Below are 19438 nucleotides of genomic sequence, written 5' to 3' on the forward strand. Positions count from 1 at the left end.
TAGAGTTCTCTACGAGAGGTTTACTGTCCACATCGCCGGTCACTGGGATTTAGAATTTGGATCTTAAGTACGTTTTTCTTTGTGAAGTATCTTTTTTTCTTTTTTTCATCTTTCCCACGTTTGAATAACTTTGTGCACTTGAAGAGGCGCACCGAAGGGCAGAGCTGGCTACGTTTTTTGAAATAGTACTTGCGTCTGTAATTTTTCTCTCTCAATTGGGCGTCCTAACGTAATCCCCCCCCCCCCCCTCGTCGGAACTGAGACCATGAGTTCCAAGGTAGCGACCCAGGGAGACGGTGCATCGAGCATCGGCCACATGCAGACGTGCATCGAGACGCTGAGCGGCAAGATGGACAGGCTCATCACCATCCAAGAGAAGGTCCTCAGTCGGCTGGATGAAATGTCCCAGGACATTAGCTGCATTGAAAAGGACATGGAGGACCTGAAGGTGGACAAGGAGGAGATCCACATCCTCCCCAAAAAGGTGACCCAGAGCCAGCCGGCGGGGAAGGGGATGAGGGAGACGTGTCAGGAGATGAGCTCCATCATGTCCGCCGTCAACCAGCGCTCCGAGCAGCAGGCTGAGAAGCTGGATGGGATGGAGAAGCTGGTGCTCGGCATGCAGCAGATGATCAGCTTGATTGGGGAGACGGTGAAGACCTCCCGGGTTGTGGAACTGATGTTCAAAGGCTCCGCAGCTCGAAAGGCTTCCAAGCTGAAAGACATTAAAGGCAAAATGACCATTAAGAGGCAATCGTCTGCAGATACAATAACCAAGAATGGGGTGAGACTATATACATACACTGACAGCTGGAACATTATCTAAGTGTGTACACTACATAGAATCCATATAAATAGCATTCAGTGAAATGAATGCCTTAAGATACAAGATAAGGAGTTGGAATCGTTAGACTTGATGTTCTTGGCACTGTGTATGAAAGTAATCATAGCAGCATGGCTGACTGGTCAAGAAGAGTTCTCTTACCGATAGATTTGGCTCTTGCCTCTAATTCTCCTTAGAAGGGTATAATGTGTAGTCAATGAATGACAGAAGACTCTTAATCGCTGAGGATGAGGCTACTGAGCTTTGGCGTGATTGGTTTCTGTCAACTCGTGACTGAGGCTAGAGTAGAGTCATTAAGAAAGATTTCTTAAAAGGCACAAAACAATTATCATTGCTTAGTAATGCCAAATGTAACTCCTCTCCCTTACACTTGGAAATGTGGCCTTGGAGGCATGTGGCACGCCTAGAGAGTAGACCCCCAGGAGGGGGAGAACTGTGAGGACAGGGCTGCAGCGTGTTCTAAAAACACATTAAACCCTCCAAAGGAGTCGAGTGTCAACAGATTGTGATGAGTCAGACCTTCTGTCTGTCTATCTTCTATCTTTCTTTTTTTCTTACTAAGTCCAAAACTGGAACTCTATCAACGAACCAAAGCAATGTATTGCCACTTCAACTAGAGGTTGCTAGGAATTTGTCTTAGTGTGCTCAAGAAAGATACAAAAATACATATACATCCAAACATATACCCCCCCTCCCCCATATCAGTATACAACAGTGACACATAAAAACAAAGACAATTGGGTATATGTCATTCTATGCAGAGTTTGTGCTAATATAGGCCTACAGCAGTGCAAAATACAACCAGTCAGTATACAGCAGTGTAAAATACAACCAGTCAGTATACAGCAGTGCAAAATACAACCAGTCAGTATACAGCAGTGCAAAATACAACCAGTCAGTATACAGCAGTGCAAAATACAACCAATCAGTATACAGCAGTGCAAAATACAACCAGTCAGTATACAGCAGTGTAAAATACAACCAATCAGTATACAGCAGTGCAAAATACAACCAATCAGTATACAGCAGTGCAAAATACAACCAGTCAGTATACAGCAGTGTAAAATACAACCAATCAGTATACAGCAGTGCAAACTACAACCAATCAGTATACAGCAGTGCAAAATACAACCAGTTAAGATCCAATCATAACCACTCATAAGTCAAAAGAAAAACATCTACATCTGTGCTCTCCAAGACCAAGATAGAACCAATGCAAGTAGGCCTACCGCTAATGACACACATCCATAAAGTGATGAAGTGTGTTAAAACAACGTATTACATTGCACAAGTTCCATAGCTTGGAAAGCTGGTGACATGTTAAAGCACACTACAATTAGAAGACAAAGGAGGAATCCGTGTCGTCATAGAAATGCTTGAAAGGGGCTTCCCCTTTGCCACTCTACAAATTGCATCGTAACAAGTAACGTCCCCCCATGCTCAACTTATTCCATGAGAACGTTGAGGCTGGTCTTCAATCAGTGTAATACAGATCTAGTGTTGATGTAATACACTGACTTAATAATAATAATAATAATAATAATAATAATAATAATAATAATAATAATAATAATAATAATAATAATAATAATAATAATAATAATAATAATAATAATAATAATAATAATAATAATAATAATAATAATAATAATAATAATAATAATAATAATAATAATAATAACTTTGTTTTGTATAGCGCCTTTCATAAAACCCAAGGTCGCTTTACATAGAGCAATAATAAAAATAACAGACATGGTAAACAGACACACAACATTAAATGTAAGGACTTAGGGGTCAAAGGCCATGTTGAAGAGGTGAGTTTTAAGGAGTTTTCTGAAGGAGTCCAGAGTTGGGGTGTTGCAGAGTTGCAGGGAGTTCCAGAGGGTGGGAGCTGCCGCAGTCTGGTTCGGGGAATGGAGAGCTGACCAGTGTCCGAGTTAAGTTTAAGTGTCCGGACCCCGTTGCAGTAGTCCAGACGGGAGGTGACGGAGGCATGGATGAGGGTCTCTGCTGTGGAGTCGGAAAGTGATGGTCGGAGTCTGGAGATATTTCTGAGGTTATAGAAGGCGGATTTGATGACAGAACTGACATGGGCTTGAAGGTTTTGAGGAAAGGGAGGACATTATGATTGGTCAACAGCTTGTCTTTCAGGTATCGGTACCGTTTATAGTTACATTGGATGATAGGGCTTATCATCGCCAGCCAGTTGCCAGTTCCAAAAAAGCCAGTCAGATGTATGGCCTGACGAAGGAGTTTTACCTCCCAACTGCTTTAGCAGAATAATATTCATTGTAGAGATTATTATCCCTGGGACTAAGCGTCCCTTCAGCAGTCATATTGAATTGTTGATTTAAGATTGAAGTGCCAGCACTTTATTGCAATTTATATAACTGTTCTTCGGCTTCCTTAAAGGAACACTCCAACATTTTGGGAAATAAATGGACTTACCGTCTTTCCCGGAAGATCAATAGTTTCATCTCTGTGTGGACTGGAAGGGAGCAGGAAATACAACAATTCCAAAACGAATGCAGAGAGATTCAATTGAGATCAGTCCTCTCGTCTGAAACAGCATCATGGGCTCATAATGTTGACATGCCATTTTATGGAAACTGACAGACAAATGTATGAACTCTTTCCCACAATGTTATACATTACTTAACACTTGATAAATAAATGTATCCCTTTAACTTTGCCCAAAGCTCAGCTGGTATGAGAGAGAAAACGTATCATTCAGCTTTACTCTTTCAGTCCTGTTCTCAATGGGCTGTTTCTCTGCCTGTAATGAGCAAGAGGCTTTTATCGCACAAATACAATAATTAGCATATATCTAGCAGTGGTGCACACGCCTGTACTGTTGAATGTAATTCAAATCTGTGTTAATTTCATCAGCTTTTTTAATTTTTAGTTTTAGTCTTAGTCATGTCTCAAATGCTCTTTTTCGTTTTCATCATATTTAGTCACCTTTATCTATTTTTCGTTTAGTCAAGTTTTAGTCAACTACATTTCTGAGCATTTTCGTTTTAGTCTTTTTTGTTTAGTTTCGATTTAGTCTTTTTTATTTAGTCTCGCCACTAGGCGTGAGCTTTTTCTAAACAAAAAAAGCTAACGTTAGTGCTAGCTGGTTAGACTTATGTAAGCTATTTAATGTGTTCTATTGTGGTGGATCAACATAATGTAGAGATCCGACATGCAGTAATGTAGGGAAGAAAGAGGAGAGGTTCCTTTTCTGTATGGTGCTTTATTTCCAGCTCAATATGGGGTTTTACTTAAGCATTACATCACGCGCAGGAGTGGGTTGTGACAATTAGACCATGCCTAGGGGTGGTCGTTAGACCCCCCTAGGCATGGTCTAATTGTCACAACCCACGACTACAAGTGGTGTAATGCTTTTATACAACTGGCACATTCATCCAACCTTATTGCTATACAATAAACACACATTAATTGAAGATTTATTGAAAAAACCATCCGCCAGAAAAAGTAGTTCCCACAAAAAAAAAGAGAAGTTGCCTCCATGTGGAAGCAGCTCGGAAGTGCATCCAACTGTTCTCAGTAGGACATCCAACAAACTAACACATCCAACTGTCTTTCAACTAGGCATCCAACAAACTAAGACATCCAACTGTCTTTCAGCATCCAACAAACTAAGACACCCAACTGTCTTTCACCTAGACATCCAACAAACTAACACATCCAACTTTTCTTTAGTTTTTAACCTACTTTCTATAGAACTTCATTCTTAGATGCTTCTATAGAAAGTAGGTAAAACAAATTAAAAAAATGTTTTCTTTGCCCTATAGGCAAAGGGGGGGGGGGGGGGTTCTTTGCCCTATAAGATTTTTTTTGTAAACCTACTTTCTATAGAAGCAGCTGGGAGGTGCGCTGTTTTAAGTGAGCGTGGGTTATTGAATTGATTGATTGATTGATTGCTAATTTTATTACTGTCCGCCTTGTTTCCAACTGGTTAAGTTTAGGCCCTCTTTCGAATTTGGTTAAGGTTAGAGTTTGGAATCAGGGCTGGTGGTCTATCGCCCTGCTCTAAGTCTAAGACAAACTCTAACCATAACCAACTTCGAAAAGAGGGCCTAAACTTAACCAGTTGGAAACCAGGCAGACAGTAATAAAATGAGCTGTTTCCAACTGGTTAAGTTTAGGCCCTCTTTCGAAGTTGGTTAAAGGCCAACTTGCAGGTTGTATTTTTGTTCAATAAACAATGTGACTAGGCCAACGCTGACTTTCATGAAGAGGGAAAAAATTATCGAAATTGACCCAGTTTTAGCATTTTTATCAAACATTTTGTCGACCAAACCACAAGCTCCACGCACATGCATATTTTAATGCATGGAATCATAGCGTGCGTGTGTCATCTTAATGCTGACGTCACACGAGGTGCAGGGCAGCAGGGGCTCTGAGAGTCACACACAGCTAGTGGCAGGAAGCAGAGAGCCTTGCTACTACTAGCCGAGGAGTGATTAATGAAAATGTATCTGTTTCACCTAACACTATTGCTCCGTGATCATAGCCATTCATCTCTAAAGCTAACCACCATTTGTAAAAGCCACAACCACGTTACCATATTTGTAATAATGTAAATCATTGTGTCGTTGTACATATTGTGTATACAACGTTAGTAGCTAACGTAGCTTAGCTTAGCTTGCTAGCCGCCATTCTCGAAACTCCTAACAATGCCCGATTTAAAATGGTTCTCTCCTCTTTGTATACCTTTGTCCTCACAAGTATTCTGCCAGGGAACTTATGGACACGACAGTAGTAGTAGTTATAAGGTGTTTGATCATTGTGTCATTAACGTTAGTTAGCTAATAGCTATTGTGGTTAGGGATGTCCCGATCACGTTTTTTTGCTCCCGATCCGATCCCGATCATGTGATTTTGAAATTCGAACTGGCTGTTCTGCCGTTCTGCAGCTGGATACTATTGGTTTGTTTTGGCAAAATTCTTCTGCTCTGTGTGACAATAAATAAATGAATGATGATATGCAATTAAAAACCAAAACTAAGGCCTCAGTATGAGTTTAAGACGTGAACATGGTCATGTTTGTTGAATAATAAAAAAAAGGACGTATTTTTTTATTTATTTTTTTGCCGATCCCGATCTTCGGAAAATCACGTGACCGGCCCCGATCACGTGATCGGATCGGGACATCCCTAATCGTGGTAGCCCCTTTCGTGACTGTGATGCACCGAGTGCTATCCGAGGGGGCTACTATCGTATCAACATGCTGCGACGTGTAGCTTGCTAGCCGGCATTATGCGTGTGCAGTGCTTTGCCCCACAGGTCTGAGAAGAGGACCTGCACATTTGACTCGTTCCCAAAACTCTTTTACATGCACGACAGTAGACATAATGCTAACGTTAGCGGGGTAACGTTAGCCACAGCTATATAGCCAGCTTGATACTATGACCCGGGGATAAGGCGACAGCCCACAGACCAGTACATTTACATTTACATTTAGTCATTTAGCTGACGCTTTTATCCAAAGCGACTTACAAGTTCTGTACAACAAGACAGCAAGAAGGGTACAACTCTATCAGCTGAGTAACAATGTTCATCAAAGTGTTGCGTGTTACAGTGTAGGTTAGTTTATTAGGACAAGTGTATGACAGTAAGGTTAGTCAGGGTTAGATTTTTTATTTATTTATTTTTTATATCATTTCAGATAATGGTTGAAGAAGTGAGTCTTTAGTCGACGGCGAAAGATTGGACGGGATTCGGCTGTCCTAACTGGGATGGGTAGTTCATTCCACCATTGTGGGGCAAGGACTGAGAATAGGCGGCTTCTCTTTGATGACCCTCCGGGAGCTTGGATAGGAGTAGGTCTGAGGCGGCCAGAAGATGCAGAGCGTAGGGGTCTTGAGGGTGTGTAGTTAGAGACCATTGACCGGAGGTAGGCGGGAGCGGTTCCCTTTGCCGCACGGTATGCTAGGTCGAGGGCCTTGAAGCGGATACGTGCAGCAATGGGGAGCCAGTGCAGGTCCCTAAGAAGTGGGGTGACATGGGCCGACTTCGGTAGGTTTGAGATCAGGCGGGCCGCTGCGTTTTGAATGAGTTGAAGAGGCTTGGTGGCAGTGGCCGGGAGGCCAGCTAGCAGTGCGTTGCAGTAGTCAAGGCGGGAGATGACTGTTGATTGGACGAGGAGTTGGGTGGCTTCTTTTGTCAGGAAGGGGCGTATCCTTCTGACGTTGCTCAGGAGGAATCTGCAGGTTCTGGTTGTCGCTGCGATGTGAGCAGAGAAGTTCAACTGGTCGTCGAGGACAACACCAAGGTTCTTGGCGGTCGGGGACGCGGTCACAGCTGCATTCTCGACTGTGATGGAGAGGTCGGTCAGGGGGGAGGATTTGGCCGGCAGGTGGAGCAATTCTGTTTCGCTTGGGTTCAGTTTGAGGTGGTTGGTCGTCATCCAGGCGGAGATGTCGGACAGACAGGCCGAGATCCGCTCAGAGACGTGGATATCTGAGGGAGGGAAGGAGAGGAAGAGTTGAGTATCATTGGCATAACAATGATATGAGAAGCCATGAGACGTGATAATGTTACCCAGTGATTTAGTGTAGAGGGAGAAGAGAAGGGGTCCTAGGACCGAGCCCTGGGGGACACCTGTCCGGAGGGGGCGGGTGGCCGACAGAGTCCCTCTCCATGACACTTGGTAGGAGCGGTCATTGAGGTATGATGTCAGCCATGTCAGCGCAGATCCAGCCACTCCCATTCCTGCGAGGGCCGTGAGGAGGATCTGATGGTTGACTTAAATTAGATACCAATGATGTAAACTACCCATAATTGAAGAGTAGGGTTTAACCTGCAAGTTGGCCTTTAAGGTTAGAGTTTGGAATCAGGGCTGGTGGTCAATCGCCCTGCTTTAAAGACAAACTCTAACCTTAACCAACTTCGAAAGAGTGCCTAAACTTAACCAGTTGGAAACAAGGCGTACAGTAATAAAATTAGCAATCAATCAATCAATCAATCAATTCAATAGTCCACGCTCACTTAAAACAGCACACCTCCCAGCTGCTTCTATAGAAAGTAGGTAAAAAATTTTTTTTTACAATTAATCAATCAATCAATCAATCAATTCGCGCAATTTTAATTTTGTTCCACAATGACTCATGACCCATCAATTACATCATTCAACATTGTTTAAGCAACTAAGACATTCGCCGTGACAGAATCGTTTTTCATTTAGTCTTTATGACCCTATCACCATTATCCTTTCGTAACGTTTACTGTCCGCCATCTTGCTTGCATTTCTAAAACCACAAACGCACATTGATAGTGATGCGGTTGTGGGCGGGTCCTGGGACCAAGAGCGTTGGTTATGAAAAATACCCACGTGTAAGTTGACTGTTTCAGCCAATCAGAATCGAGATGTCATGCCATTGTATAAAGGTTGATAATTCCCTTCTCATACACAACACAGCTACCTGCTAATATGCTGACCCTATTGAATACGCTAGTTTCACAACAACAATGTAACCTCCAGTCCGTCCTCCCATATCTCCCAGGGGGGAAACAACACCCCCAGCATAACAGTGGTGCCCCTAAGACCATACAACTAGAGTGACACACACCCACGGAACAATGTGTTGGGGATAAGGGTTCCGCACGGACAATTATGTTTGTTACGTTCCTGTCTGCAAATGAGTTTCTGTTAGCTAGCAAGTAGAAAGTAAAAAAAATATTTTTTTTTGTATCTCTCTTTCTCCGATTTTTCTCTGTTTTCTCCCCATCCCAATTTAGTCGTTGTGCCAATTCCCCCCCCTCCCCTACCTGGTTGTTGTGCGCATGTTCTCCTACTGGTCGGTACAAGGGAACCCTGAAGTGTCCGCACACTTCCTCCGACACGTGCGGCGACAGCCAGTGGCTCTCTTCTCACCTGGCAGCGAGGGCTCTCATTGGTGAAGTGTAACGCGTGGGAGGTCACGCTGCCTTCCTCAAGTCCTGCCTCCGCTGAGCAAGAGCCCAGACCTGACCTGTAGGCGTCGCTGTCCACAACGCCAGTTTCCCACCCACGGCTTCCCTCCCCCTAACATTGCATGAATAATTTCGTCACGTTAGTGTCACATGATCTCCATTAACGTGACGTCTCGTCTCGTTTTCGTCAGGGGAAAAAGCTTCGTTGACGACCATATTTAGTCATCATTTTCGTTGACTAAATTAACACTGCTGTCAAACTAGATGTTGCAGATCAAATATGACTTGCGGCAATAGCATATCAAACTTACCGTTAAAAATGGTCAAACATATTTTAGGTTCAACTTTAGGTAGAAAATAGAAGATTTACGAGTGAGCCATTTTGTACACGCAAATCTTTCTTTACAAGATCTCTTTACACGCACTGCGATTGGCTGCGATTCTGAATGGCTCGTTTCAAGAGGGAGGGTTCTTGTCACAGCTGAACTGTAGAAATGGCACTATGTACATATTTAACATTTTCTCAGTGTTGAGACAACCCCCCATTCTGTAGAAACAATGTAGACACATGACAAGGCAATCTTCACAATATGGCCTCTTTAAGTCACCTCCGACTTTTAACGGACAACTTTTAAGTTGTTGCCCTGCTGTCCTGCAATATGAACAAGAGGCAGAAAGTGGCCTTCTGAAGGTCGGCGGCTACTGTTTGGCATTCCAGCCTTAAGCTGCAGATATGCCTGATACATACATATCTTTTTTTTCCTGGCAAGGCTGTATCACCTGCAAGAAGAGGCAGAGTAATCTTTAGAGAATGTGGTTGAGACACGTCAGGGGGTCAAAAAGTTTTCACATTTCTGAGGAAGCAGACATTTATAGCAACGCTGACGCATTTAACGCCATCTGGTTACTGTAATAGAAAAAGTTCTTACATCTATATTTGAATAAAAGTACAGATCTCATAACGAGCGGGGGAGCACACCGCTGTGAAGGAAGGGTGCGCTGCATTTACAGCACCAACATGAAACCAGGGGCGTCGATTTGGTATGGCAAGGTATGGCACTCGCCATACCTTGGCAAATGAAAATTAAAACTTTTTTTGTATTTTAAATTTTTTTTATAATTACAATTTTGATTTAGAATTCGAATGTCAACATTATGAACGAAGCTTCGAAATATGCAGTACAGCCCTAGCATGTTTGTCAATTATCTCACTTTTACTAGGTGACTTTTACTGTAACTAACTGAAATATGCCAAAAAAAAGGAAAATGGACATACAGACGTTTTTTTTTATCAAAGGGCAGCAGAGATAAGTGATACAGGGACACAGGCAGGGCCGCCTGGGAGAAATGCGAGGCCCTGTGCGAGATTTTACGCGAGCCCCCCCCCCCAAAAGGTTAAAAAAAGAAAAAAAAAAAAATATATATATATATATATATATATATATATATATATATATATATATATATATATATATATATATATATTTTTTTTTATACAGTCAACATATTCTTGAATAATAGCGCTGCCCGAGGCGGGGCATGATACAGTCAACATATAGCAAAAGAGAGAGCGAGAGAGAGCTCCCGTTCTACAGTCAATATACAGTGTACAGAGAGAGAGAGAGAGAGACACATTGGAAAGAAATTGAAATGCTATTTGGCCCTAAACAGAGAGTACACAGTGGCAGAATACCTGAGCACTGTGACTGAAGATCCTTGAGCACAGCCTAGCCATCGAGAAAGGCCGCCATAGGCAGACTGTGTGTGTTAGAAAGAGAGAGAGAGAGAGAGAGAGAACATGTGTGTTTGTCATGTGTGTGTGTGTTAGAGAGAGACTAGAGCATGTATGAGAGATTCAAAAGGACAAAGATCAACACTTAAATCCAAGAGAGAGAGAGAGAGAGAGAGAGAGAGAGAGAGAGAGAGAGAGAGAGACACATTGGAAAGAAATTGAAATGCTATTTGGCCCTAAACAGAGAGTACACAGTGGCAGAATACCTGAGCACTGTGACTGAAGATCCTTGAGCACAGCCTAGCCATCGAGAAAGGCCGCCATAGGCAGACTGTGTGTGTTAGAAAGAGAGAGAGAGAGAGAGAGAACATGTGTGTTTGTCATGTGTGTGTGTGTTAGAGAGAGACTAGAGCATGTATGAGAGATCCAAAAGGACAAAGATCAACACTTAAATCCAACAAGAAGAGGGTCTATACCAGAGAAACCAAAGCAGCAAGGAGCCAATGGCCGACATCAGCTAAATAGGCTAGCCAGGTACTGTGACACCAGGCCACACACAGCTTTGGCCAACGGCCCAACGCTACCCAAGCTACACAAGCGACCAAGACATTCACACACAGCACATGTCGTATCTCCAAATGTTGTGAAGTAGCATATGTTTTGCCTGGAAAAAAACATCGTTATTAACAAAACATTCAGGAGGGGAAGGAAGGAAGAGTGGGGTAATGTCATGACATTTTCATTAATCTTACCTGCACAAAAGGAACGCAGGGCGAAAGGCCGCAACACAGGTCTCCACGTTGACGAAAGGCCTCTCGCTGGCGGGACAAAATAAGCCAGAACCCCCTGCTATTCTCACGGCTAATGTCAATGGTCGACTCGTAGCACAAGCTAACAGCTAACTCTAGCCTAGGCTAACTGATGGCATCAAAGTAACGTGCGCAGCCGGCAGCTAGCCGGCAGCTAGCTACGACGTTAGCTGCTGGCTGCGCACGTTACTTTGATGCTATCAGTTAGCCAGTTAGCTCAACCCGGCTATCGCTAACCATGAGCTAACGCACTACCACTGAAACTACAACATGAGAAAAGCAATACAGGCGCTGACACCAGGCACACACCGTTAGCTACTAGTAGTACTATATTAGCTAGTCGACCAGTTTGGCTCCAGAGAGAGAGAAAGAGAGCATAGGTCCACGGCGGGAATATAATCATAGGTTGACTCACCATAACGCAGTATCAATCCGGCGCCAATGGTAAAGTTGGAAGGAGACTTTCTTGGCCCACGGTGTAATTTCTTCTGATCCATGCGGCTTTTGAAAAGACATCCACTCGCCTCGCTCCTCTGAATAGCGCTGAATTATCTACCTCGTGTGTCTTCTTCTTCTATTTGGTATTACGGCGGACGGGCCGGAAACACTATCCTAAAATCTGTAGAGCAGCAAATCTGCAGAAACCGGAAAACTGCAGTCTGCAGAGCCGCAGAGGCAGGAAGTCAGACACATTCTACAAACGTGTCTAATGTGAAATATATAAGCATATAAGCAAAACTAGATTTTAGGTCTGTGATGAAAAAGGACCTCGCGGGAAGGGGGGCCTCGCAAAAAAAATTTTTTTTTTTTTTTTTTTTTTTTGCGAGGCCCCCCTTCCCGCGAGGCCCTGTGCGACCGCACTGCTCGCACACCCCCTGAGGCGGCCCTGGACACAGGGTAAGGTCTTACAATAGCTTAGTGATTATAACAGTGCAGTTCAGCATTCAGTGACCCATACTTTTTGTGAATGTGTTTTTGATACTAGCCTACATTCTGTTGAACACACACTTCAAAACCGTACCTAAGGAAAATTGCCTCAATTGCAAGAAAAATAATAGACAGTTATGATATTACATTGTGCATAATTCGAATGCTAAATATTGTGGTTCCCTGCTTTAGTCTGTTGACACATTTCTATATTAAAAATGCTTGTGTAGTCCTGTGTCATACCTAAATGTCATATAAGTGAATTGTATAGAAACAACTCACCAAAAGTGACTATTGCACAACTGATTTGACAAAAAAATACCCCTCCTACCCCACCCCCCCCCCCTCCCTCCTCGCCATACCTTGGCTTTTACTGAAATGACGCCACTGCATGAAACCAACATGACATGCAGCACAATAATTGTTCCATCTTGATTATCTTGTTTTCATGATCGTGGGAAGCCAAAATTGTCATTGAAATTGATACTCGATTAATCACCCGGCCCTATTGAGTGCATTCATTTTTAGCTTTGGAAGCGGCAGTGAGAATATAACCCCTAATCCTGACCGTGTTTGCTGCCATATGCCTTACCCATTGAGCTAACAGGACCGCTATTCAAAGATATCGAAGACTCTACAAGCAATTCCTAATTTGAATTTTCCATCCATATGATTGATGGCCACATACCAATGTGAGGGCTTCTGTGTGACTCAGATTTCTAGGAATTCTTGTTGTCGTCAGAGCTCTCGCCAGGCGATGGCTCCAACTCTTCACCCTCAAAAGGTGTGAGAAGTCTGTCTAGCTACATCTGTAAGTTTAGCCCTGTACGCAGCCCCAAGCTTCCACCCAGAGATTTGACCCACTGAAAAAGTAGACCGCGGAAACCCCACAGTATAAATGTCTCCCGCACCTCGCCACAGAGCACTGTTTACTTCACAACAACATTCATAGAAGAGTGAACGTGAGATGCCTTGGGTTGAAGACAGTTCTTTTTGCGTTGACCCGGTCATAAACAAGTGTGGTGTGTGTGTGTGTGTGTGTGTGTGTGTGTGTGTGTGTGTGTGTGTGTGTGTGTGTGTGTGTGTGTGTGTGTGTGTGTGTGTGTGTGTGTGTGTGTGTGTGTGTGTGTGTGTGTGTGTGTGTGTGTGTGTGTGTGTGTGTGTGTGTGTGTGTGTGTGTGTGTGTGTGTGTGTGTGTGTGTGTGTGTGTGTGTGTCCGGTTCAAAGGTGAAATAACAGTGTACGGTGGCTCACAAACAATATTTTCAGCTCAGGGTCAGCATTGCTATCCATTGATGGCTTTGACACCACCACTCTCACCATCCATCTGCCCTGAATAACCAAAGAACTCTTGTCACCAACATTCATCTGTGCATGAAGATCAGGGAGAACGGCAGCAGCTTTTATATAACTTCATTGTTTCATCCTTCCACGTTTCATTCATTTACAGTATTAACTCGATTCACCCTTCATATTCATAATATCCATGTTCATGTGTTTTCATATCATCCATGTGCTTTTGTTTCTAATGACCTTGAACCTAAAACCCTGACTCATGACCCTGACTTTAACTGATAGAATGGCCATGCCATTGAAATTGTGACATTCTTTTAAATTACATTTTGTGTAAATCAGTGTTGATTCGATGCACAAGACTCAGAAAGTTCATGGCTCAAAGGTCATTCTTTTTGGATGAACATTCCAATGGCAATTGACCTATTTCAAGCTCCTCCCTCTTTTCTTGTTCCTCCAATCACAACCGTTGCTTCCAAGGAAAACAACAAATGTGATTGGAGTATCAAGAAAAGAGGGCAGGGTTTGAGATGGGTCAATTCTGTCCAACATTCCATCTTTCTGACGAAACAATGCTCAATCCCAAGAACAAAATGATCTAAAATGACCTGGAAGTCATCTTTGGTGTACCAAAAGATAAATGATCATTATGACCTTGTAAAAAGGCTGTTTATATCCATTTGATTTATATTCTATTATCTTTGTCACACGTTTCTAAAATACAGTCGACAGAATCTTGACTTTTCACCCTTAACTCCACATCCTCATTTAACACTTGCCATCTGTCCCATCATCCCATGTCATCTGTCCCATCATCCCATGTGCATGCTGCCTTGACTCTACCGCGCCTTGCCATCTTGTCTCTTTAACAGAAACCTACCTCTACTAAATCCACTACTAAAGGGACTCCGGAGAAAACCCCTGCATGTGATGCTCCCGTTCCCCCGAAGACTTCTCACAAGACAAAGCTCCATGGACCAAAGCATTTCCTCTCCCTCCGCAAGTGTGGAGGTCTTGTAGGTTCATCGCCAATTTCTGTTATGGAATTTGTGGTGGAAGAAGTACACAGTTAATTTACTTCAGTAAAAGTATAAATACCCAGATAGAATAGTACTCTGATAGAAGTGAAAGTCCTCCATATTATACTTTAAAGGAACGCCAATATTATGGTAAATGTGCTTACTGTCTTCTCCAGAGTCAGACAATCTGGCTGCAAGCAAGTCTAGCTTAGCACAAATGTAAGCTAGCTTAGCCAAGCTTAAAATTCCGGGAGAGGCTAGCTTGCAGCCAGATAGTTTTCTACCGAACGCACAGAGAGGAAATTGATATCTATCTTCTTTGGAGAAGACTCTTGAGAAGACGGTAAGTTCATTTCCCATACTGTTGGTGTGTTCCTTTTAAGTAACACATTCTACATGACGTTGATGCATTTCAGTGTTTGGGATTATTACATTCTGGATCCACTGCCCTTTAAAGGTTATGTTAAAGTGGTATGTGGTCCAGTTATGCCAGCTCTGATTACACCCTCTTGAAGTTGGCAGGCTTCAAATGTGAAAGTATATAATCTTTATCACATTTTGTGTGCAAAATAATTTTCTCCAAAGTAACCAGTAACTGATGCATTCAGATAAATGCAGTGGAGTAAAAAGTACAATATTTTATTTGAAATGTAGCAGAGTGAAAGTAAAAAAGGTTTTCTAAAATGGAAATACTCGAGTAAAGTACAAGTACCTCAAAATGTTACTTAATTACAGTGCTTGAGGGAAGATACTCGGTTGCTGGTTTATGTATAATTTGTGTGTTATGTATTTCCCTTGCTGACAGAGCCAGATGTAAGCAGGTTGCATGCATACATTTTTATATGGATTTTTATGCTATTCTAAACATTCCCCCCATATTATCATTCATTCATTCATTCAAGAACATCTGTGATTATCTCCATCCTTTGATGGAGGAGTGGGAACGTTCTTCTTGTCTCTGCCTTCCTTTTCACCCGTTCCCATCTTGTGTTTCCCAGCTAAAAGACGGAACAGAGAAGCCACGTCTGAGCCTCAAGGGTCTGAAGACTCAGAAGAAGAAGAAGCCGCCGGATGCAGCAGGTGCTCATTTCAAAGTGAAACAAATCTTGTAAACGTTTATACTCCACGGCAGTGGCGGACTCAGGCTGTTTGAAGGGCAGGGATCGAAAAGAAAAAAAGGGCACCTACTGCACAACATGGGACCCCATCAGTCAGCAAAAAGCTATGATGCGTCATGTATGGTGAAATAGTCTTCATCCTTGATTAAGATTAAGCACTTAACATTCCGACAGGCCGCCCTTTGATGGACACACCGCTTGACCTATTACGTGCTTCCAATCTCGGGTTATTTTACATTTACATTTACATTTAGTCATTTAGCTGACGCTTTTATCCAAAGCGACTTACAAGTTCTGTACGACAAGTCATCAGGAAGGGCACAACTCTATCAGCTGAGTAACAATGTTCATCAAAGTGTTGAGTGCTACAGTGTAGGTTAGTTTATTAGGACAAGTGCATGACAGTAAGGTTAGTTAGGGTTAGATATTTTTAACTTTTTTCTTTTTAATTCAGATAATGGTTGAAGAAGTGCGTCTTTAGTCGACGGCGAAAGATTGGACGGGTTTCGACTGTCCTAACTGGGGTGGGTAGTTCATTCCACCATTGTGGGGCAAGGACTGAGAATAGGCGACTTCTCTTTGATGACCCTCCCGGAGCAAATGGCACTTTAGCGCAACGTTTTTAAACCGTGGGGGCACGAGGGGTGCAGTCCCCCCCCCCCCCCCCCCCCGAGTCTGCCAGTGCACCACGGAGTGACGGGGTTGTACTCAAAGTTTCCATAGCACCCAAGATATCAGTCCAATCACAACAGTCTTCCTCCAGACGTAAACAACTGTAGACTACTTGCGTTGTGCAAAGTGTGACACTGAAACAGAGACTGAAAGGTCAGGGTGAAATATTAGATGGCCACATGCCGTCCCATTTTACTTTTCACAAGGGTGTTGTTCAGGGAAGGTTTCAGTGTGTTTAGCACGTTCGGATTAGTTATACAACATTAGTTGCAGTGCTGATATAAATATACCCCAGTAATGGAACGTTTACCTGTAAATGTATCCCTCTACTCTTGTTAACAACAATTTGACTTTTCTTTTTTTCGTGTTGCTCAGCAACATTGTATAGTTTCAGGATATGTTAACAGAGCTGAAAACTATATATAATTTAATCAATTATCTTTGTAAAATAATTTAGTTGCCATAACTTGTAACTTGATTAGATTAGATTAGATTCAAATGTATTGTCATTATACAGCACAAGTACAGTACAACCTAAATAAGTTTGGCATCCAACCAGAGTGCAAATGTAACAATAAAGTGCAATAGTAATATACAATGTGCAGGTGATTAAACTGGGTATAAAATATATAGATTAGTACCGCTGAGTAATAGTGCTAATCATATGTATGTACAGAGTTGTAGTATTAATATGTACAGTGATACAGGTATAAAGACACTATGGTAGTAAGTTATATTGGCCAGCAGCGTAACTAGTAAGAGTAGGTAAGGGATATGTACAGATATAGATATATTATCTATACAGACACCTTCCTCAGACACTTCCTAAAGGCCTACTGCAAGCTTGTGTCACTCTGTACTGCATCATGGGCATGCTGATAATATACAGTACAGTAGGCCAGTACAGTAAAGTACTCCCCCTCATCTTGTGTGATATGGCTTACAAAGTTACTAAAGTGAAGTGGTTGAACGAGACTGAATCTCCTGCTGTTCTGGTTGGATCTTTGTAGACACCATCTCCTTGAGGAAGCAGGCATTGCTCCTAGAGGAGGTACAGAAGCTCAACAGGGAGAATGCAGAGAGATCAGGCCACCAGGTCTCCCCTGGCCTTCTCGACCTGGAGGCTGGCGGGACCTCTGAAGGTCCAAAGCTGCTGGACCATCTCCCGGAAGAGTCCAAAACTCCCGTGGCCGAGGAAGAAGATCTGTCTGAGGGGGAGAAGGAAAAGTCCAAGCATGTAAAGGAGGAAAAATCCAAGCCTGATAAAAAGGTGGTATTGAAGGAGAATAAGGAGGCTGCTGCTGCTACTACAGAAGCTCAGAAGACAGAAACTAAATCCTTAAAACCCTCTGCTTCTCATGCTTCTCAAAAAGACTCCATTCCTGCAAGGTAGCCTATATTTTATCTCTAAAACTGAAATTATCAACTTGCCCCTCGTTAATTTTTCTAATACCATATAACTTTATTTATCTTGGTCAATATAATTTGCATGTGCACTAGATATGTGTCTGGTGACAGACATACACTTGCAACATAAACACATCCATGCAACAACTTCCCCCCCACAAAAAAAACCCCAACATTGTTCCAACAGTGATGACCACAAAGGTGCCTCCTCATCGTTGGGGGCAGAACAGGACCAGACGGCAGAGGCCAACGCCAGTAGTAAGCGCCGTGTGAATGAGGAAGTCATCGGAACGGAGGACCACAAGAAGAGTCGAGTGGGGGATGGGGCAGAGAAGAACGAGAAGGTGGAGGAGGAGAAGGAGAAGGAGGAGGAAGAGAGTTCAGAAGGCTGGGGCATCTTCAAGGCAGATGGAGTTGAATTCCGATTGGAGCTAAAGGAGCTGAGGGAGAGGGTCGAGAAGAAGAGGATGGAGGAAAACGATCGGTTCACAGACGATGATGAACTTGTTGAGCGCTTCCTCATTGGTGAGCCTGAGCATCTTTACACACTAGTCCAGGGTTCATATGGTCGTGGAAAACCTGGAATAGTCATGGTTTCATTGATTGATTGATTGAAAACTTTATTAACCACAATCCGTCGAGGTTTTTAAAAGGGGCCTAAAAACATTTCTTTTTAACAAGGCTTTTGCCTGAATTTTCTCTTACTTTTTTTTTTTTTTTTTTTTTTACTTCTATTCATTTTACTATTATTTTTATTTTATTTTACTCTTAGGTTCTTCCAATTTACTGGTTGTTAGTCTTTTTAATTGTTTTTATTAATTTTAAATTGTTTTATTCATTTAACTTTTGTATTTGTCTCCTGTAAGCGCTCTGAGATTCTCGCGAATGTGGAGCGCGGTACAAATCGAATCCATTATTATTATTATTATTATTAACAGATTGCAGAATGTGTACAATACAGTACAGCTCAATACAAACAACTGCTAAGAGGATGAAGACCAGAAAAAAGACTATCATCTTGTTTACATAAGGGTCCTCCATTTTCAATTCATCAATACATTTATGACATACAAGACAATATGTATGATACATATTATGTGTAAAAAGTAGTGGAAATGTCAAGGACATTAAACAAAAAACAGTAAAGTCTGCATGTTTGGCTGCAGATAGATCTAGTTTATCTTTGACAGAATAACAACAACAGCATATTTCTGATTACATAGTGTAAGTCTACATTCATGGCAGGAGCAAGACATGCTGCAGAGAAGTTGTCCAACAGAAAATTTAAGATTTGAACATTAAAGCGATATTGTGTAATTGTGTTGCACCTGCTGGGAGTGAGCAGCGTTTTCAGTACATTTCCCACATGATAACCCTGACCCCGCTGGAGGCTGGAGCATTTGAGGCTCACAGCAGCGAACGTGAGCAGCGTGTCGAAGCACCGGTGGTCTCAGTTTGTTATGTACAAGCTCCAGCACTTGATTAATAGGAAAATGACACATTGTCGCTTCAAACGCAGACACATCCTGGTCAAGGAGATTGAACTATACTGTATCATGGAATAGTTGTGGGATTTAATTTGGGAGTATTGTGTATAGTGTATGAACCCTGCTAGTCATAGAGGAGAGTAGAAAATAAGTAGCCTATATTAGCCCAGATGCTTACAGAGGGATTACAGTTGATTACAGTTGAGTG

General features: G+C 42.5%; 1 protein-coding gene across 1 annotated transcript in view; it reads left to right on the forward strand.

The window, feature by feature from the left end:
- Positions 1–265: 265 nt before the first annotated feature.
- The window catches only part of mylk4a (myosin light chain kinase family, member 4a), a gene marked incomplete at its 5' end in the record, with an annotated part of 28131 nt that continues 8958 nt past the window's right edge, over positions 266–19438 (forward strand). The window contains 4 exons of the mRNA XM_084327666.1: positions 266–784; positions 15545–15626; positions 17347–17725; positions 17931–18268. Of these exons, the coding sequence (XP_084183792.1) occupies positions 266–784; positions 15545–15626; positions 17347–17725; positions 17931–18268 (1318 nt within the window). The remainder of the gene's footprint in view (positions 785–15544; positions 15627–17346; positions 17726–17930; positions 18269–19438) is intronic.

Source organism: Notolepis coatsorum (genome assembly GCF_963971535.1).
Source record: "Notolepis coatsorum genome assembly, chromosome: 13".
NCBI classification, from domain to species: domain Eukaryota; kingdom Metazoa; phylum Chordata; class Actinopteri; order Aulopiformes; family Paralepididae; genus Notolepis; species Notolepis coatsorum.